Consider the following 22,732-nt stretch of genomic DNA (forward strand, 5'->3'; position numbering starts at 1 on the left):
GGAGGAACAACAGTTTCAGCCAAGCACAGACAAAAACATGCTTTCAACTTTCACAATTTCATGCCTTGTGTGATGTTTAACACCCAAGCAACTTCATGGCGATGTGCTAACAAATGAACTTATGTTCAGCTATTCTTTTTAAAACTCAACTTTTAACTATTTTGAAATTTTTCGGTCATATTGGTGCCACTGAACCTAAACAATGCCACTGAGCCGAACGAAACTTGCATATTTTGCTGATTATTTCTGCTGAAAGCAGTCAATTATTGTCATGGTTTGGGCTGTACTAATCAGTTGAACCAGGAAAAACATTTGTACTATAAATACTACTATTTGTACTATAGACTGCCAAAAGTTATAACAAATCAAGGAGAAGAGTGCAAAACCCTGTCTGAGGAACAAAAGGGCGTTTGTGGTAAGCCAAACTGAACCAGGATTTCCAGGGCAAGAATCTTGACAACATTTATGTTTGTTCTTATCATTTGTAATTTTTTTCATTTTCGGAAATATTAGGCTAATATCTTAATTAATACTGCTTGTATGTATCTTTACCACCTATTAACTTTAGTTTGTCAAACTATTGAACCCTTTTCTGCTATAAGTCCTTCTCTATGCGATTTAGTAACTCCCATATGTTTCTTACGTGGTTTACCCAGCAAGGCAGTAACAATTTAAACAACATGTTTTATTTGTGAACTTATGTTCAGCTGTTCTTTTTAATAGTTAACTTTTTTAACTATTTTTGAATTTGTCAGATCATCATTCATCTAAGCTCAATATAAAGGGGTTTTCACTATGTGTCATCAATCGGCCATTTTGGCAGCACTTAACATACACAATGTCACTGAACCGAATGAAACTTGCATATTTTGCTGATTATTGCTGTTGAAAATGGTCAATTATTGTCATATTTTGGGCTGTACTAATCGGTCAGACCGAGAAAAAAAAAATTGTACTATAGACTTCCAAAAGTTATTGGAACAAAAGGCATTTGTGGTTTGCCAAACTAAACCAGGATTTCCAGGGCAAGAATCTTGACAAAATTTGTGTTTGTTCGTATCATTTCTGTTCAGGTTGGTGAAATACTAGGCTAATATCTTAATTATTACTGCTTGTACGTATCTTTACCACCTATTAACTTTACTTTGTCAAATATTGCGATCTTACCTGCTTACTAAGTCTTTCTCTATATGATTGAGCAGCTTCTACACATTTTTTCTGTGGTTTAGACAGCATAAATTAGCAGAAGAAAGTATTAAGTAGTATATTAACCTTGCAATTAATGCTGTTGTTTACATCCGAGTATCTCCAACATGGCCGTGTATCTGGGTGTGTAACTGGGGTGTGTTTCCCGAAAGCAACTATGGTGTGAGTTCCGTCATTACTAAAAGAGTTCAATGGAACTAACCATAGTTAGCTAACAGTGCTTTTGGGAAACACACCCCAGGTAAGTGCAAACCCTCTATGAATCTTATCAAGTCTTCCCATTAACGCCATTATAATGTTCATTAAAGGAGTAGTTCACTTTCAGAACAAATGTCTTTCTTTCTTCAGTCGTAAAGAAATGATGTTTTTTGAGGAAAACATTTCAGGATTTCTCTCCAGTTTAAACTTCCAAAATGCAGTTTAAATGCAGCTTCAAAGGGCTCTAAATGATCCCAGCCGAGGAAGAAAGGTCTTTTCTAGCGAAACGATCAGTTATTTTTAAAAAACGTTTACAATTTATATACTTTTTAATCTCTACACACAGAGTACACATAGAGCTACACAAGACAAGCATTTGAGATTAAAAAGTATATAAATTGTAATTTTATTTAGAAAATAACCGATCGCTTTGCTAGATAAGACCCTTTTTTCCTCGGCTGTGATCGTTCAGAGACATTTGAAGCTGCATTTTGGAAGTTCAAACTCGAGGGCACCATAGAAGTCCACTATATGGAAAGAAATCCTGAAATGTTTTCCTCAAAAAACATTATTTCCTTACGACTGAAGAAAGAAAGACATGAACATCTTGGATGACAAGGGGATGAGTACATTATCTGTACATTTTTGTTCTGAAAGTGAACTACTCCTTTAAGACCGATTCGCAAACGCAGATTGCGCACAAACACAAGTGGTGGGATTGCATAAACCAATCACAGCTGACTATAACCAGTCATATCCAATCATATCGTGATGGATTATTTTTGTTTGACATTGTTTTATTTTTCTACTACAGTTTGTTTCTCATCCAATATTTTGAAGAGACACTGCATCTCTTCCCTCCTCGTTGGAAACGCCACTCATATCGTTTGTAGTTTTGATCTTTCAACAAGTTCCACTTTTCTTGTGGTTTGACTTTGTAAACTGATTTTTATGAGGAGTTGGAACATCGCAGTGTGTTGTAAATAAAGCCACACATACATCTTGATTTTAAATTCAGTTATGGTTGTATACTAATTAGATAAGAATGAATTAAATAACGTAATTGTCTCACCTAATCACATTTCCATCACTCCAAAGAGGAAATGTCGCAGACATACCACAGTTAATTACCGAACATAACATGGAGGCTCTCTGTGAGAGTTTGCATTGCAGAGGTGGATGCGCTCATGTGCTGTCTGCTTTTATGGACTTGATATGAAGAAGCAGAGTGATATGACAGCAACAGGGCCGTGTGCTGCCCCAGGCTCTGGAGACTGGAGCAAGGCCAAATGTTCACATTCCTCCCACTGTTTCCCTGCTGTACAAGCTTCTGCTGCCCGGTGAAAACAGCCAGGGTTCCGATTTGAGATCAGTTTGATGTGGTACACCAGGGCACAGTGGCCAAAAGAGCAGTACAGAGAGAGAGAGAGAGAGAGAGAGAGAGAGAGAGAGAGAGAAAAGCTTTCACACACCCTTCAGTCAAACAACATTTCCCCACCTCTCTTTTTCTCTACCTCGTCCACTTTTGTGTGCCGCAATAAGGGCAGAGACGCTCCACACGGATTTTACAGACAGATCAGGCGTAGACATTCAACTCCTCCGCTCTGATTGCCACAGAATAGCTCTTTTCTTTCAGCTTGAGCTGTGCTTTTCTCTGGGCAAACAGAAGAGCTGTGTGGTCACAGGAATTCCAGGTCACAAGGATTCCTCCAGCAAGCATGACTACACCTGTGACAGATTCATTTCCTCTCCAGGAATGAGACCTGTGGCATTGACTTCAAAAGGAACCGAAGACAGTAAGAAGGACTTTTGTCATTTTAGATCATTTGGAAAGCACAGAGTACTTTTTGGACATGATGGGGTTGTTGTCAGTGGACCAAAATGCCTTTCTGGTGGTGGTTGCTCTTTTTGGGATGTACCAGTTTGCTGAAGGGGGATGCTCTGGAAAGTGCTGTCAAGGCACAGATTTGACCTGTGTCACTACTGACTGGAGGATGGACCGTGTCTATGGGACGTGTTATTGTGATGAGAGGTGTTTAAAGACTAAAGACTGCTGCTTTGACTACCCAACAGAGTGTCCAGGTATGTCGTAAAGTAATATTTGGGGAGATGACAACCTGATTACTGGACATAAATTTCATTTAGTTCACAGATACTACAAATATTTAATGTAGTCTTTCATTGAAAGAAATAGAAATATCCTCACCCTCAGGCCATCCCAGATGTAGATGAGTCTATTCATTGGAACAGATTTGGATACATTTAGCATCACATTGCTTGTTAATCAAAGGATCCTTCGCAGTGAATGGGTGCCGAGGTGATAAAAGCATCACAATAATCCATAATTTTGGTAAAATAATTAACATTTTGCAGATTCTGCAAGGTGTATGTAATCTTTTGACCTCAACTGTAAACACAGATAAATCACTAATTATAAGCGAAAACAGTCTAAAACAGTTCAAAACAAATATCTTGGTGGATTTTGATGTGAGAGGACAACAGGGGATGGACTTTTCACAGGAGGAAGCATTAGAAATGGATATTTAGGACTTTTTTAGTGCAAGAGCAGCATTTATACTGTAGCAATGCATGAGCTGTCAAATACAAAAATATTAGGCTAAACAGAAGAATTTAGGATTGTTATGCATCCTATACAAATCTGTCAGGGCAGTGTCTGTTTTTACACTGAGCTGTCAAATCTACACTGACTACACTGAGTCATTTTCATTTTTTATAGCACCAATAATTTAAAGATGTTGTTTGCTATGTCACAACATGACATAAGCATTACGTTCATATTTATATACCAGTGGTTCTTAACTTTTTTGACTCCAAGGCCTCCTTTGTAGGCAGCATAAATTTTTTGTGATTTACTGGATAAATATGTATTTAGTTTTATTTTTAGATTTAATTTAATTTAATTTAATATTTTTTTATTTAATTTTATGTTTTATTTCATTAAAATTAATTTATTTTTAATTTTATTTCATTTAATTTCTTAGTTTATTTTATATTGTATTTTTTTATTTAATTAAATTTTATTCATTAGATTTTATATTTTTATTTTATTTTGGATTTTATTTTATTTTTTATTTTATTTTATATTGTATTGTATTCTACTTTTCATTTAATTAAATTTTTGATTTGATTTAATTACATTTTTTATTTTATTTTATAATTTTATATTTTGTTTCATGTATTTAAGTTTAGAATAATTGTTTTACATATATATTTAATTTTAAATTTATATTTTTACATTTATTTTATTTCTTTCTTTAATTCATTTTTATTTTATTTTATTACCCAGTAAAATATTTTAAAGCTTGACATAACTATAACTTTTTTCAATTTTTTTTTTTTTTTTTTACATTTCATTACATATTTAATTCCTTTTTTCCATTTTATTTATTTAATTTTATTTTTATGTCATTTTATTTAATTGTATTTTATATTTTTATTTTATATTTAACTTTATTTAATTTAATATTTTATTTTATTTTATTTTATTACCCAGTCAAATATTTTAAAGCTTGCCATAACTAGGAAAATGTACTAAGTATTTAATCTTGATTAATTGGTTGATTGGTCCTGGCCCACTGGTTTGAACTGCTGAATACTGTAGATCTGTCAAAAACGTGGTGATCTTGGGGCCCACTTCTCACCTGTGGGTGTGTTTTTCAGCTCAGCCTTGTGTACACTGTAATCCCGAATAAGTTGACAAAACTCAAAAAATTTGAGGTAATCAGTTACATCAAATTTTTTAAGTTATGAAATTTCCAATTTTAAGTAAGCAGAAACACCTAGTTTTGAGTTTGTTGTACTCATGCAAAATACTTTCTTCTTACTTAAAATACCCAAGTTACCCTGCTTATCCATTTTGATAGCATTTAACTTAATTTGTTTAATTTTCCCAACTTTAAATACTTAGTCACCCAGCTCATACATTTTGATAGCAATTTAACTTTTCCATTTTGTGTTTCATAAATTAAATTAACCAAATTCTAATTCTGTAAACACTATAAGTGTATGAAAATGCATCTGTAATTTCAAGCAAACACACAATACCATTTCTGACATTTATTTTTAAACAAAAATGTCCAACAGGTAATACCAACAGGAATGTTTACAGTAAACATGCCTTCTATAAACATACAAATTTCTTAAAACAGTTTGACAGTAACATTTACAATAAACACCATTTTAAAATTAATAAAGTATTCACAGAATACAAATACAATGGAAAAAAATAATAATACTGTCTTTCTACGGTGTTCTATTTGATATAACAAATAAACATGACACCTGTAAAGGGTGAAAATTCCCAGGGAAAAAAAACAAAAAAAACATTCAGGGACAAGTAATGCACAAAACCCAGTATGACAAACACATTTTTGGAAGAATTATTTTGTAAAATATTTTTTAACAGAATTTTACATGACCTACTTTGTTTAAACATAAGAGCTTAATAAATAAAAATACATTAAACTACACTTAGAGAAAAAAAAATTCAGTCTAGGACAGTAACTATCAAATATATGAATTCAGTGTTATAAGGATAGTTAACCCAAGGCTAAAAATTCTGTCACTTATTCACTCTTCACTTATTCCAAAGCTCTTTTAGTTTTTTCTGTAGATCAAAAAAAAAAAAAAACTGAAAAAAGCTGAAAACCTGTAACCATCGACTTCCAGAGTATTTGTTTTTCCTACTATGAAAGTTAGTGGTTACAGGTTTTCAGCTTCCCTCAAAATAATTTGTGTTCAACAGAAGCAAGAAATTCAAACAGGCTTGGAAAAAGTGACGAGCAAGTGAATGAAAGAATTTGAAGTTTCCTTATAGATTCTAAAATGCACTCTTACCAATTAAAGGTACAGACATGTTTATAAAGTTACTGCCCCAGTGCCAGCCTTACGTAAACAAACAAACAAAATATAAGTAGCTCTACATCAACTCTTTCTTTAAAGGGATAGTTAACCCAGAAATTAAAATGTGATGTTTATCTGCTTACCCCCAGGGCATCCAAGATGTAGGTGACTTTGTTTCTTCAGAAGAACACAAACGAAGATTTTTAACTCAAACCGGTGCAGTCTGTCAAATAATGGCAGTGGATGGGCACCAGACCTTTAAAAGTAAACAAAAACATGCACAGACAAATCCAAATTACACCCTGTGGCTCGTGACGATACACTGATGTCCTAAGACACGAAACGTTCGTTTTTTGCGAAAAACAGAACAGTATTGATATCATTTTTTACCTTTGATAAACAGCCACGTCAATCTGTCCTGAGCACAAGCTTTTCGTCCAACTCGTTACATGTGAACACGCTCTGGCGTAGTTTACGCAAACACCGTAAGGCGAAATCGGTGAAAAGTCCCGAATGAGTTTGCTCAAGCAAGCGTAATCTTTTAGCTTTAAATCAGGATACGTACAAGTAATTACCATTTTGAATAGCCGCTATACCCACAATCTCTGTGCACCGTGTAAACAATGAGTGTCGTTTACACGCGACAGATCGCTTCCGGTGTTTGCGTATTCTACGACAGAGCGCATTCACATGTAACGAGCCGGATGCTATACTCGTGCTCAGGACAGATGGACGTGGCTGGCTATCTTCACGAGCTGCAGGGTATAATTTAGATTTGTCTGTGCATGTTTTTGTTTACTTTTAAAGGTTTGGTGCCCATTCACTGGCATTATTTGGCTGGCAGACTGCACTGGTTTGAGTTAAAAATCTTTGTTTGTGGTCTGCTGAGAAAACAAAGTCACCTACATTTTGGATGCCCTGGGGGTAAGCAGATAAACATCAAATTTTCATTTTTGGGTGAACTATCCCTTTAATGTTTGCACGCTAGGAGACAGTTTTCCATCATCCATGCAGAGTAAAACTTTTTGCACAAATTCAAAAGTTTTGGCAAGTCCTTAAGAATGTTTTAAGTGAAGAGCATACATGAATCCAAACAAGACAAGAAAGGCCTCTGGATGTTGGCTATGGGTGGTGACCACTTCATTCTCCAGGACAACTGAGACCCTCACTGGATCGTAATGGATTGGAGCAGCAGCATTTTCATGGACAACTGTTACTGGAGGCCACTGGAGCATCCTCAGGATTATGAATCTAAAAAATATAATTCAGAGATGTGTTATATTCACGTTAGTACATTATCAATATGACATGATTCATCAACTAATGGTGACTACAAATATGTTAGTAAGTAAAGGTTGCCCCACAGCCTTCATCTTTGCAATAGAACATGCATAATTGTAAAAACAATGAATGAAGACTTACCAGGGTGGTCCTAAAAATGTCCTAAGTCTTAAGCAGCAAAACGGAAGACCTAGTCCATCGTCAATTTACATCATGCAGTTCCTGTAAAGATGAAAAACAAGAAGAGGAAAAAAAACAACATCTAAATATCTGAAATAAAGAAAATCTAATTATATTTTAAAGAACACTGTAACATATGACACTAACCATACCTGCTCATTATGAACTTTCAAAACATTAGCTAGGGTATCTGCTGTCTTGCCCATCTTGGATGCTTTTTGCCTTAAAATGGACATCAAACGGGAAACACATTGGTACTCTGCAAACAGCTAAATCAGACAAAAGACAATTTTATAAAACAAACACACATCAGAAAATATATAATAATCACTGGTGGCTAAACAGAGCATCTTCAGAAACGGATTGTTCTAGTGTACACAGACTACATTTAAATGAAATGTTTGTCTGACTTTGACATGTGCCAGTATCTACTACATGGTTTCTATGCAAGTGAGTTTTGAGTGAACTGTGTGTTGGAAATGTGCAGGGACAATCAGGATAGACACATGGCAGTGGACTTACTTTAGAGCAGATGCTGTGCTTTACTCTGTAGTGTCTGAGGAGTTGGACTCTGGAATGATAGATGTTTATACACAATTTGCACTTCAAGGCCATTATCTTACTTGAAACCTATAATAGAAAAAAAAAAAAAAAAACATGTGAGTGAAAATAGTATTAGTATGCAGTATATAAAAGTTTTTGTTTCATGCTGTATATAATATATATATATATACACACTGACAAAAGATTATATTTTATTTGATTCAAATAGTTAGTATTAGCATGCAGTATAACAAAAATAGTTATGCTGTAAATAACAAAATATTATACACAGACAATATATTCTATGTAAATTAGACACTAATAAGTCTACCTTAAAAAGTGGCCCAGCACCGTCACTTTAAATCAAATATAAAATAAGCTTACATTTAATTTCTTCAGAGAATCTCACTGACACTGAAATAAAATTATCTTATTGGCCAGCAAGCTTCTGTGCAGGTTGAGATTATTTCAGGATTCAAACACTTCCTCTAGCCAAATTTATATAAAAAATAAAGTTTGCTGATTTCAAAACACTGCAGAACATTTATGCCTTTAACGTTTTCTATCGGAAACATAAATATTAACACGTATTAACAAATGCATGATATTTAACGTTAACATCCTAAAGTGGCGCTAAATGTGTTTTCTTCCATGCAAGCTGCACAAACAAAGTATTTCAAAATAAAAATCCATTTTGTGGATAACGCAGTTTTAAAAATAAGTTCGGCATAAATTATTTAATTTCAATTTTACCTGAATTTACAAACATTGTGCTGGTCAGTAACAGCTCCCAACACTGAACTAACGTTAAAAGTTTATCTTATTAACCAACAAGGCAAGCTACAGCGCGGGCTGAGGAGGAGCTTCCTCGCGCCAAGATTTAAACAGGGCTAAACGCGTAGTCTGTAATGCAACACATCTAAACGCATTCTGACTAACTGTAAATTACTTTTAAATCTTACTGTGAATATATGGATTAAAACACTTACTTAAGATTCATAGGATTTGTATATTTGGATATTTTACTTACTGTAGTGTGAAGCGAGGCCGATCCGCCATCTTGGAAAGAACGAACGATGCATGAGCGCGGGCAAGACAATTTACGTGAACCTGGATGACGTCATACGCAAAATCACAAGGCTGAAAGATTTTGAGTTAATAAAACTTTAAAGAGACATTTTGTCTAAATTAAACCAGCAAAATGTTTCAGCTTACTTGAAAAGTTTAATTTTTACAAACTCATAAATAAGAAAAAAGTTCTAAATACTCATAAAGGTTAATTAATATAAACTAATTGTAATTATTTAAGTTAATACAACTCAGTTCAATTAATTAGTTACAGCATTAGGGTTTACAGTGTAGTGAGTGAGTGGAGTCACTGGAGCGGATGCGTTCAGTCCTGCCAGCCCTCATTCCGGGTCCGGAGACGCAGCGTTGAGAGACTGCCCCAAAACAGCGGACAGGCCTGTCCAAGGCTGGAGGAACAGGCCGGATGCATGGAGTATCAGGACCACCAGGGACAGTTTTGCACTTCGGTACAAGGTATAAATCCATGAATCTGAGTAAACATAAACTATAATTTAGGCCCAAATGCACAACAGACATGCATTTTAATAGTGTAATCATTATAAAGTAAGATTTGAAGTACACCACAAGTGAATATTCAGTACAACTAAAAATTGTTTCCTGCCTGGTTGCTCACATCGGCAGAGATTGTAACACATTCCTAGTTGAAAAACCCAGTCAGAAATTCAGAAAGTTTTATAACTTGATGGTTTAAAGTTAATCAGCTGTTTATAGGTTGAACCTAAACAGGGACTGTGTTGGAATAATTCCAGGAGCAGCATTTATAACAACAATGGAGTACAGCAAAGGCAGAACACATGATTTGTATGGGGCCCCATTGGATGCTGGGTATGTATCACCGTAGATTAAACAAGCACAAAGACACTGTTCATGATGAGAATTGGTGATGAGAAGCCTGTTTACTCATTTTAACAAATAGTTCATTACTTTAAGCCCCAAAAACAGACTGTCACAATATTTAACTTCTTGTAATTGCAATTTTTATCTTGTAAATGTGACTTATAATTGTGACTCAGGGTCAGAAATTAACTTTCCCATTAAGGGATGATATTTGACCCCTAGAACTGATTTTCAGGGGCATTTTTTTACATCCGTGAGGGCAATTTTAATAATCACTTTATTTTATCAAATAGGCCTTAAATGAAACCAATCACTTTAATCATTTTTTAAACTGTTGTCAGTAACAATAGACTGTTTAAAATTGTATCTAATGTAAATGAAAAGCTTATAGGGCTGCAATATTACGACAAAAAGCATTATTGTTGATTATTGCTCTTTTTATTGTAATAAATATTATTAATATCGTTATAGAAAACAATATAAAACGTTTTTGTTTCGTTTTGGGTCACAAAATGTCAGTCCATGATGTTAGACTAGCCCTATAGTCTATCACAAGTTATGCAAAAAAAAAAAAAAATCACTAAAGCTACGAAATTAATCTTTTACTTACTGTTTATGATGATGGAATTCCCGAGCGTGTGCAACCAACACAGCTCCGGTTTTCAGCACTGACTAATCTAAGTGCCTCTGATTGGCTATTGCATTTCTAAGTTCAACCTAAACGCGTTCGATTGGTTATAAGGCTCAACGCTGCACAAAACAGCGTGTAAGTGTGAGCAAATCTAAATGTAATTTCGTAAATTGACATTTTACATTCATTTTCACATTCAATTTTTATCGACACAGCCGTAAAACATTGTTTGATTGTGCAGGGGCATTTTTTTGTCCATTCTTCTTGAATTTATGGTGCAATTTTGTTCATTTCCATGGCACTTTTACCACAAGCTCTCTTTTCATTTCCGACCTGTTGTGACGGTGTTTATATTTAGTAATTGTGAATTTCAAACAATGCTATAATATCACTATGTGAGATTTTTATATCTTAAATATTTTTCCTGACAAAGTTAAATTCTTAAATCACTTTATGATGACTTGCTCCAAAGTTTCTGTATGGAGTTCAAGATGGAGTCTCTGACAGCGCAGTGCATGGTGGAGAACAGACCCTACACACGCTGGATGCAGTATTTGAGGGAGGGCTACACTGTCTGTGTGGCCTGCCAACCTCCGGCGATGAACAACCACAGTCGGAGTTGCCAAGGAGATGGAAACCTAGCTGAGAGGTAGTGTACCCATAATGCATCGGTGTTGTTTAGCTTAGAGAACCTGTTTCTGATGCAGCAACAATAGCACACTTATGAGCTCACTGTGAGGTCAGAGTATGTATTCATTCTGAAACAACAATGGAATTAATGAAATAGTTTGCAAAAGGGTCTTATGGACATGGCATTAATCGGTGGCACTCGGGGCCATTGTAAATGGATGACCTCTGACCTTTAAGATTTCTAGTGCTAGCCATCTTAACTTAGTACTTGAGGCATATGGGTGTTTCTTCAAATACAGGCTTGATTAAAGGGTAAGTTCACCCAAAAATGAAAACAGCCCATTATCCACTCACCCTCAAGGCATCCTAGGTATATATGACTTCCTTCTTTCAAGTAAATGCAATCGGACTTACATTAAAAAAAAAAAAAAAAGAAATTCTGGCTCCTTCAAGTTTTATAATGCAACGGGTGGGTGTTTCTCTTCATCAGTCCAAAACATGTCCAATAAAGGGCATCCATCCATAATAAAAAGTCCAGGGGGTGAATAAAAGCTTCCTTTAGCGAATCGATGCATTTTTGTTCGAAAAATATCCATAATTATATACATGGAAGCAGCTCGAGGTAGTTGACGTATGACGTTGGTGGTGCACTGCTCAGAAGTGACGAATGTAAACGTGTAGTGGAGAGATCAAAACAAAACAACGGTCACAAATAAGAAGTACAAAATGAGGATTTGTAAAGAAAAATTGTCAGAATATTTCGATATAAGCCAAGAGGAGACTGGTTTTCCTTTGCTCCTGTAAATAAATAAGACTAAGGCCTCGATCACACCAAACGTGTTTTTGCAGTTGGAGGCGCCTCTTTTGAATGGTTTTCTGTTGGCAGTGAGCGTTCTGCGCGCTGCTTATGCGCCCCGGGCGCCTCGCGTTTTCGCCACCTGCTGCGCCTCACGTTTTTGCAGGAGCGCTCCGAGCGCCTGAAATTGAAAAAAAATCAACTCTGAGCGGAAAAACGCCCAACGTCATACGCGTTCTTTTCCATTGTCCAATCGAATGAATGGAGAGGCGGGCCTTCTGTTGTGGTGACGAAAGTTTACCGTTGCTTAAAAAGTCTGGAGACTGCAAGAAATGGAGGAGAAACCTTTGGTGTCTGTCGTGGGTAACCCGGAGCTGTATTTTTTAGGGTTTCTGCTAATATGACAGTTTACTTAACAGCAAACAACTAAGATTTTAGAGCGCTCGCGCTATAATCCTTTGATTTGATTGACAGGACAGCTGTTTTGGTCGTTGCTTAGCAACATAAAAAAAACGCAGCACACTGCTCTTTTATTAAAAGTCACCAAAAAAGGCAGTGCTGTGCGACTCGCGTTTTTAGAACTAAAAGACGCGTTCGGTGTGATCGGGGCCTTAGACCAAAACAGCTGTCCTGTCAGTCAAATCAAAGGATTATAGCGCGAGCGCTCTAAAATCTTAGTTGTTTGCTGTTAATTAAACTGTCATATTAGCAGAAACCCCCCCAAAAATACAGCTCCGATTTACCCACGACAGACACCAAAAGTTTCTCCTCCATTTCTTTCAGTCTCCGGACTTTTTAAGCAACGGTAAACTTTCGTCACCACAACAGAAGGCCCGCCTCTCCATTCATTCGATTGGACAATGGAAAAAACGCGAATGACGTCAGGCGTTTTTCTGCTCAGAGTTGCTTTTTTTTTCAACTTCAGGCGCTCGGAGCGCTCCTGCAAAAACGCGAGGCGCCCGGGGCGCATAAGCAGTGCGCAGAACGCTCACTGCCAACAGAAAACCATTCAAAAAAGGCGCCTCTTACTGCAAAAACGCGTTAGGTGTGATCGCGGCCTTACAAGTGCATGCGCAACGCAGACATCTAACGTCATCCACCCAGAGAGGCTTCCATGTACAACTGTTAGCACAAGCTAGATTAAAGTGATTATTACATTTTAAATATGGATAGTTTTCTTATAAAAACACATTGATTTGCTAAAGGAGGCCTTTATTCACCTCCCAGAGGCACTTTGTTATTATGGATGGATGCACTTTATTGAACTTATTTTAGACAGATGAAGAGAAACATCTGCCCACTGCCATTATAAAGCTTGAAGGAGCCAGAACAAGGAGAGAAGAACATGAGATGAAAGTTTTTTATTTTATTTGAACAAAGTACTTTCCTTCAGTAAGGACACATCAAATTGAGAAACTGCCAGTAAAGACCTTTGCAATGTTAAATTTTATTGTAAATAAATGTTGTTCTTTTGAACTTCATCTTCACCAAACAAATCCTAGAAAGAAAATAAAAGTTTATATTAACATATAATATTAATAATACTGTTTTACTGTATTTCTCATCAAATAAATGCAGCCTTGATGAGCATAAGAGACCCCACCAACCCCTAAACTTTTTCCCCCAGTTTCACAGACAAGGCTTAAGCCTAGTCCTAGACTAAAATGTAAGTCTGAGCTGTTTCAACTGAAAGAAACTTGCACTGGCTGATCTTAAAATATATCAGGGCCTTTGTTTTGTCTCAAGATGCACACCAGTAATGTTTTTTTTAAGCATGTTTATAAAAGTTACTTAAATGTCCTAAGCTTTCTGACCCTGCATAAACAGCAACACAACTGAAATGTTCAAGGTCCAGAAAGGTAGTAAGACCATTGTTAAAATAGTCTAGGTGACATCTGTGGTTCAACTCTAATTTTATTAAGCAACGAGAATACCTTTTGTGCATTAAATAAATGGCTTTCTTCTGTCAGTCTCTGCTGCGCGTTTACAAGAGTACCGCTATCTTTCTGGGATTTAAACATGTCAGTTGTGTTGCTGTCTATGCAAGGTCAAAAGGCACTCTGATTTCATCAAAAATATCCTAATTTGTGTGCCAAAGATGAACAAAGGTCTACGGGTTTGATAGGAAATAACAGTTTAATTCTTGACAAAATTTTCATCTTTGGGTGAACTATCCCTTTAAAAATCATTTCCATTAGTGACATCAAAAACTCTTCATGTTGAAAAATCATCACGTTTTTGTACCTCCTATCTGATGGTACTCTTCTTGTCTTGGCAGGGATGAGCTTTTACACTGGCAGGCGGTGGGAAGCCCTCGCTGCAAAGGAACATGGAGAAAAGTACAGAGACTCCAGCACTGCTCCTGTCCACAAGTGCACAGCTTCATTTTCATTTAAACACCTAGATGCCTCTTTAACTTCCTTGTTAAAATCCACAAGTGAACAATATATCCTATCATTACATATTACAAGAAAATCACACTTTCACACAGATTTATTAAAAGCTCTTTAGTTTTTACAGTTGTATTGTTTTGAACTTTTTTCCCCTGTGACATTATCAGAATTAAAGGCAAAACAAAGTTTACATTTGGCTCACTTGCATCCTCTAGTGAACAAAAGTTGGTCTTGCAGTTCATACAAACAGCAACAGAAAGTTGCTTTTTTCAGCAACAATTCTTCAGCTGAACAGTTTGTTTAATTTACAAAACCGTGCTGATAAATTCAAAAGTTACTTTGTGAAACTGCATGCATAACAATAGAACTTTCAGTTCAGTTCTTCGAACTCGGAAACCAGGAAAATATTGCTACAAAAGCTGTCTTCAAACAGAAGCTTAAATACTGACAAATTTTGAAGATTTTTTAAATAGTAAAAGTAGAAGCCGCCAGCAGCTCAATTGTCTCCTGTTTTCTTCAGGATTCTCCATCTGTCTTTAAGATTAACACCGGTGCGGTTGTCAAAATCAAAGTTATCCAGGATCATTCTCCATTTGCCCTCCCCGTACTTCCTCACACCTGCTTTCAGGCTTTCATCTTCTTCAGAAGTCCATTTCTAAAAGGAACAAATATTGTTGCTGTTATGTGTTCAAAAGCACACAAACAAGGTCCAACTTTCGAGTAACTCACCCTCCTGGGTCGGCTTGTCCCACTAACATTGCTCTGTAAGTCTGAAGAGACACTACTTCTCCTGGAAACTTCTGTGTATAAAAGTAGCATTTATTAATGGTTAGACATGTATAATAGGAATAAGAAACACTTCATGTTCAGAGTTTTTAAAAAGCTGTTCAAAACTTGTATGATGTTATTTCTGTGGAACACAAAGTATTTTAAAGGGGTCATGAACTGAGAAATCAAAATGCCCTTGATCGTTTGACATACAGTGCAGTTGAGATCAAATGTTTACACCCCTCTTTCAGAATCTGCAAAATGTTAATTATTTTACCAAATAACAAAATGCATGTTGTTGTTTATTTAGTACTGAAATAAGTTCACAAAGAAGTTTACATATAGTCCACAGGAGAAAATAGTTGAATTTATAAAAATGACCTGTTCAAAGGTTTACATTCCCTTGATTCTTAATACTGTGTTGTTACCTGAATGATCCACAGCTGTTTTTTTTTTGTTTGTTTAGTGATAGTTGTTCATGAGTTCCTTGTTTGTTCTGAATAGTTTAACTGCCCGCTGTTCTTTACAAAAATCATTCAGGTCTCACAAATTCTTTGGGTTTCCAGCATACTTGTGTTTTGAACCCTTTCCAACAATGACTGTATGATTTTGGGATTCATCTTTTCACACCGAGGACAACTCATATCCAACTACTACAAAAGGTTTAAATGCTCGCTGATGCTTGCGAAGGAAAAACTGTGCATTAAGAGCTGAGGGTGAAAACTTTTGAACAGAATGGAGATGTGTACATTTCTTTTTTTGCCTAAAAATTATATATTTTTTCGATTTAGTACTGTCCTTTAGAGGCTTCAGAAGATAGTTACATGTTTCCCAGAAGACAAAATAAGTTAAATTTAAATGTATTTTATCTTCAAATTCAAAAATGTTTTCACAGGTCACAGGTCACATAGCAGTGGGGTTTACTTCAGAGTGTAGAAAACACCAGGCCTAATCAAACAGAGTGTGATGAGGGGGTCAAAACAGGACAGAAAATAGCAGATTGCTTCTAAATGATGTTTTTTGGTGTAAAAATCTTGATAACATTCCAAGTTGACCTCAGACCCATTCATGACCCCATTAAAGAAGTATATGGTGCACATGTGATGTTCGGTTATGACATACAAGAACCAATGACGTTTGACGCTATAAAGAGCAGAACAGACAATTATCAGTGAATAATGGTAAATATGAACTGCTGAACTGAAAAGATCTCTAGTATGTAAAGTTCTATGTATTTTTCTCATGGAAAAACATGAGTGAGCTAATTTTTAATTAACTATTCCTTTAACAACATACAAAATGACAACACATTGATTCAGTAAAACAAATTAAATGAGAACGTACTGTAAATGGAGGTTCTCTTGCGCAAGTTTAGCACTTTCTTGGCACTTTCCGGTTTCCATAGGCTATGAGTTTGTTTTGAAAAAAGTTTCCTTTTTGGTCTGTGAGAGAGACAGAATTATTTCAACTTCATGAATTTGTTTTCAATTATTAAAGCAATTAGAAATCAACTAAATCAAGTCCTATGAGAAATAAAACAAATAAATTAAGTTATGCGATTGAGCCCAGCTTCACTTCAGAAATCATCACTGATATTATTGTAACTCTACATGTTCATATATTGTAAGTGTATGCTGCTGAAAAGTCCCTCACCTGATATTTAGCACCAGTGGATCCACTTGTTCCTCATTTCTGTATGGAAACACCAACACCAAATAAATATTGTATTTATATTTAACACATTTTATTCAGTTAAAATGCATACTAAAAAACTAAACCAAAAAAGCCTCTAGAAATGAACATTTTACTTTAGAAAAAGTTGTTTTATTCAAATTATAAATGACCATAACTACACTACCAATCAAAAAGTTTTGAACAGTAAGATTTTCAATGTTTTTCAAGGAAGTCTCTTCTGCTCACCAAGACTGCATTTATTTGATTAAAAGTACAGCAAAAACAGTAGCATTTTGAAATATATTTTATTCCTGTGATCTCAATGCTGATTTTAATTCTAATATTTAATTCTAATATTCTGATTTGCTGCTCAAAAAACATTTATTATTATTATTATTATTATGTTATTATGTGGAAATATTTCTTTCAGGGTTCTTTGATGAATGGAAAGTTCAGAAGAACAGTATTTATTTGAAACAAATCTTTTGTAACATTTTAAAATGTCTCTATCATCACTTTAAAACAATTACAATCACAATTTAAAGCATCTTTGCTATATAAAAGTATTCATTTTTATAATTTTTTCTGATCTTTGGATCTTTTTATTCGAAGAATCCTGAAAAAAAAAAAAGGGTACTCAACTGTTTAAAATATTGATAATAATATTTTTAAAAAATGTTTCTTGGACAGCAAATCAGCATATTAGAATGACTTCTGATGGATCATGTGACACTAAAGACTTCAGTAATGACGTGGAAAATGTAGCTTTGATCACAAGAATAAATTCCATTTAAAAACAGTATTACCGTAAATAGAAAACAGTTTAGTAAAACTATTTCAAAATTGTAGCATTTTTTTCTGTATTTTGGAACAAATAAATGCAGGCTTGATGAGCAGAAGAGACTTGTTTAAAAAAAAAAAAAAAAAAAAAAAAAAAAAAAACACCATTAAAAATCTTACTGTTTGAAAACTTTTGACTGGTAGTGTATATAAATAAAAAAGTGAATTAATTTTATTAGTTTAAAGTTTTGTAGATGAGAGAGATGGTTTTACTCTTCTGGTCTGTGTGACTCTGAGCTGGATGGAGTCTCCTCACTTCCATCCTGTTCAGATGAGGTTTTCTCTGATCTCTCATGACGGGCTTGAACCACTTTTAATGCTGCCTAAAACAAACATACACCCACCAAAAAAAAAAAAATAAATAAAGTGTGGCACTTAATAGCATTTCTGGTAATAAACAGTCTATAAATCACAGTCCAAGTAAAGCATTAGTGCCCAGCAAACCTGCTCTTAAGAGCTCAACATCTTGTTTTTACCTTTATTAAGTGGTTATTGAGTATTGAGGGTGAAGCTAATTGCACCATTTCTATACCCTCAGGAAAACACCACAATTCTAAGAGATCATTAGGCAAATTCCCAGTATATATACGGTAAGCACAGTGAAACCCCAGTCAATGAAGCCCATTAGGACTTTCCCACTGGATGAAACAAAAACAAATCAGTTTTTCAGTAAGCAAAACATAATAGGCTTCGTACTTCGAGTAAGAAAACGGAGGAACGTTCCTGGCTGAACGTGTCGAGGAATGTGTCAATGTTCTCCAACAGCTGGTTGAAAGTGAAGTTCATCAGGAGCTGATCATATGCATCCTTCTTACTCACAATGGTGGTCAGCTTTCCTTGTAGTTTCTGTGAAGACAGACACAAAAATTATTTGGATTTGCTGCATTGTATGAAAAGCATGTTAGACTGTAACAAGTAAATACGCACCGCTGGTATCTCAGTCTCTTTTTCCAGCCACTGCAGGGTTTCTTTTGCCAGCTGTGATTTTCCGTTCTTCACACAGACTGCGACAGACTTGAACACACAATGAAAACAGCATTTTCATGACTGAATCCCATTCAAACTCTACAGTGTGAAGCATCCATCACTCTCAAACATAAATACCTGAACTATCAGTAGCGTCTTGATCTTGGCATGCAAGTCTGAATCAGATACTTCATTTAATGACTCCCAAATTGGCAGCGCTGACATCAAGGGAGTGATTCGAGAAACGTGATCATAGCGGACTTCTGAAATACACAAAACAAGATGGATTAGCTGATGGAATAGTCACTGAATCTTTCGTCTTTGTGTCTTAAAAAAAAAATTGGTTATTGTGATAAACTGTACTTTATTCTCCTAGATAAGAGTTTAATCGTAAAAGACTTAGTTTAAGATGTCTATGGAAGAATGAGTTGAAAAACTAGATAGCAAATCAGAAAGGTTCTTAACAGGTTTACAACAAAAGTGTGTTTATGAATTTATAGCCGTGAGGGTTTCACAGTGTTTTTCTAATGAGGCAAGACACTACAGGTAAAAATTTTTACATTTCTCATAAACAGAGTCAGAAATCTTATTCTTCGTAGCACTTCCAATTTCTCATAATATTCTACAGATTTTTACAAAGGGGTTTGGCCAAAAATCACCTGGTTTGTGTTACATTTTTTTTGTTTTGTTTTTTCTCTTCTCTGGTTGTTGACTGAATTTTTTATTTCTGGGGTGATAAGTGATAAGAGATTCAAAATCCCTTCTGTGTAAAAACACTTTGACTCAAATGTCAAAATAAATCAAGATTTATGGAAATGCATGCAATGTCTGTGCATTTAATTAGATAACACTTACTTGCACAATTATACACTACCAGTCAAAAGTTTTTGAACAGTAAGATTTTTAATGTAGTCTTTTCTACTCACCAAGCCTGCATTTATTTGATCCAAAGTACAGCAAAAAATCTTAAAGAAATATTTTTCTTATTTAAAACAACTATTTTCTATTTGAATATATTTTTTAAATGTTTTTTTTTCTTGTGATTTCAAAGCTGAATTTTTAGGCATTATTACTCCAGTCCCATGATCCTTCAGAAATCATTCTAATATTCTGATTTGCTGCTCAGAAACATTTATTATTATTATTATTATTATGGTGAAAGCCATCGAGTAGAATTTTTTCAAGTTTCTCTGATGAATAGAAAGTTCAGAAGAACAGCATTTATCTGAATTATAAATCTTTTGGAACATTATAAACGTCTTTATCATCACTTTTAATCAATTTAAAGCATCTCTGCTAAATAAAAATATTATTTCTATCATTTTTTTTATACTGACTCCAAGCTTTTGAACAGTGTAGTATATAAAGGTTACAAAGACTTTTTATTTCAGATAAATGTTAATCTTTGGCTCTTTCTATTCATCAAAAAAATCCTGAAAAAAAATTTACTTTTCTGTTTTAAATATTGATGATAATAATAATCAGCATATTAGAATGATTTCTGAAAGATCATGTGACACTAAAATATGGAGTAATAATGCTGAAAATTTAGGGATAAATTACATTTTAAAATATATTCAACTAGAAAGCAGTTATTATAAGTAGTAAATACTTTACAGTATTAATGGATCAAATTAATGCAGGCTTGGTGAGCAGAGGAGAAATCTTTAAAAACACTAAAAACCGTACTGTTCAGAAACTTTTGACTGGAACGACATGATGCTATACATAATACAGAAAACTTGTAATATAAAACTAGAGCCTGAATGTAATGTGATGGGTGTAAACTGTGGGCGTATAGTATCTATCAGTTAACATTTTTACCCTATACAAATGTGACCCGGGACCACAAAACCAGTCATAAGGTTAAATTTGACAAAACTGAGATATATACATTATATGGAAGCTCAATAAATAAGCTTTCTATTGATGTATGGTTTGTTAGGATAGGACAATATTTGGCCGAGATACATCTATTTGAAAATCTGAAATCTAAGGGTGCAAAAAATCAAAATACTGAGAAAATCACCTTTAAAGTTGTCCAAATTAAGTTCTTAGCAATGCATATTACTAATCAAAAATTACATTTGGATAGGTTTACAGTAGGTATTTTACAAGAAATCTTCATGGAACATGATCTTTACTTAATTTCCTAATGATTTTTGACATAAAAGAAAAATCAATAATTTTGACCCATACAATGTATTTTTGGCTATTGCTACAAATATACCCCAGCGACTTAAGACTGGTTTTGTGGTCCAGAGTCACAAATGTGGTGTCATGCTTTGAATAAAAAAAAACAAAAAAAAACATTAAAATTTTCAGGATTGTTTCTTTCAGGTTTTTCATGACCTTGACATACTGTGTCTTACAGTTACATTGAAGTTACATTGTAGAAGTATAATGTCCAGCTATTCTTGCAAATTACTGTAAAACTACGCAAGTTTCTTTTAGAGAAAGCATGCAAATGAAAACATAATATTAACTAAAACATATTAAAAAAAACACTGCTAATAATGTGTTGACATTACCCAGGTTTTCCCCGTCCATCACTCTGGCAAGGAAGCAGCAGATGGTTCTCTGAGTGGGATGATCTGACCTGTGGGAACATGGCTCAAGATCATCCACTATACCTGAGGAATAGACAATACACAACATATGACAATACAACACGAACGACATCTCTAGTACTATTAAAAATAAAGGAAAGCTACATAAAAATAAAAGCATTTAGCATTAAGTTACTATAATAAAACAATTGCTAGAATCAAAACAATCTTACTTACTTTCAAAGAGTTTCAAAGTTTTACGAAACTCCGGTCCAGATCTGTCTCTGAAGAGCCGACATAGTGACGCGAAGTAATAATCGATCATCCATGACTGGACAACACCCTCGACTTCAGTTAAGTTTGTTTTATCAGTCGTGCTGGAAATGATCTCATTCGACGTGCCCTCCATTTTCATGTTTATGTTAAAAACAAACATTCCCGCCTAGCGGTCTTGTGCGGGCGGAGTTTATGTGAAATTCTGACCGCAACGCCACCTGCCGGCACGGAGGAAACAAGAACGTCTTTGTAGAACAAATATTTAAATATCTTCAATAAATATAACAATAATGTAATAATGTAATATTCAGGGGTGTTTAAACTCGGTCCTGGAGGGCCGGTGTCCTGCAGAGTTTAGCTCCAACCCTAATTATACACACCTGAAGAAGCTAATCAATGTCTTACTAGGCTTACTAGAAACTTCCATGCAGGTGTGTGTGAGGCAAGTTAAATCTAAACTCTGCAGGAAACTGGCTCTCCAGGATAGAGTTTGGACAATAAATTAAAAACTTTGCTCACAATATCACAACTAGGTCAAAAAAGATACGAATTATATATATATACATACACTTAGCCTTGGTCTAATCAGAGATCATGTCTACTATAGGCTACTTGCAACAGAAAATCAGAATTTTGGTGGGAAAACTACAGCACAGGCCATAGATTTGCTGAATTATGTTAAGTGTTCATCAGGTAGGTAGTTGTCTGGATCTAAAATATGACCTTTTTTGTTTTGTTTAGTAGTTTTTCTGTTTGTTAAAATTACAAAAATGGATCATTTTAAAACATAGTTGTCTGCTGAGTTAATACAATAATATTTCCTGTCATATAGGCTAAATGACGACTGAAGCATTTTCACTAGCTTTTCCCCGGTTTCACAGACAAAGCTTAAGGCTAGTCAGACTAAAATAAATGTTTGAGCTGTCTCAACTGAAAATATCTTAAAATATGTTGGAACGCTTGTTCTATCTCAGGATGCACACTTGTAACGTTTTCTTCCAAGGCATTTTTT

At 34.9% G+C, this 22,732-nt stretch overlaps 2 protein-coding genes across 2 annotated transcripts; one reads left to right on the forward strand and one right to left on the reverse strand.

Moving 5' to 3' along the window:
* Window positions 1–3,260: 3,260 nt before the first annotated feature.
* Window positions 3,261–14,837, forward strand: LOC141300588 (somatomedin-B and thrombospondin type-1 domain-containing protein). Its single transcript, XM_073830876.1, has 6 exons — window positions 3,261–3,486; window positions 5,086–5,103; window positions 9,634–9,813; window positions 10,110–10,185; window positions 11,301–11,477; window positions 14,533–14,837. The coding sequence occupies exons 1-6, from the start codon at window positions 3,261–3,263 to the stop codon at window positions 14,648–14,650; spliced, it is 795 nt and encodes a 264-aa protein (XP_073686977.1). The 3' UTR covers window positions 14,651–14,837.
* Window positions 14,789–21,880, reverse strand: terf1 (telomeric repeat binding factor (NIMA-interacting) 1). The gene is made up of 10 exons (XM_073830547.1): window positions 21,682–21,880; window positions 21,427–21,528; window positions 19,034–19,158; window positions 18,857–18,943; window positions 18,626–18,775; window positions 18,143–18,252; window positions 17,069–17,107; window positions 16,760–16,857; window positions 15,377–15,447; window positions 14,789–15,302 (listed from the first exon to the last, which is right to left on the reverse strand). Exons 1-10 carry the CDS (start codon window positions 21,878–21,880, stop codon window positions 15,144–15,146), a joined length of 1,140 nt encoding a protein of 379 aa, XP_073686648.1. The 3' UTR covers window positions 14,789–15,143.
* Between the last annotated feature and the right edge of the window lie 852 nt (window positions 21,881–22,732).

The sequence above is a fragment of the Garra rufa genome, chromosome 24 (genome assembly GCF_049309525.1).
Source record: "Garra rufa chromosome 24, GarRuf1.0, whole genome shotgun sequence".
Taxonomy (NCBI): domain Eukaryota; kingdom Metazoa; phylum Chordata; class Actinopteri; order Cypriniformes; family Cyprinidae; genus Garra; species Garra rufa.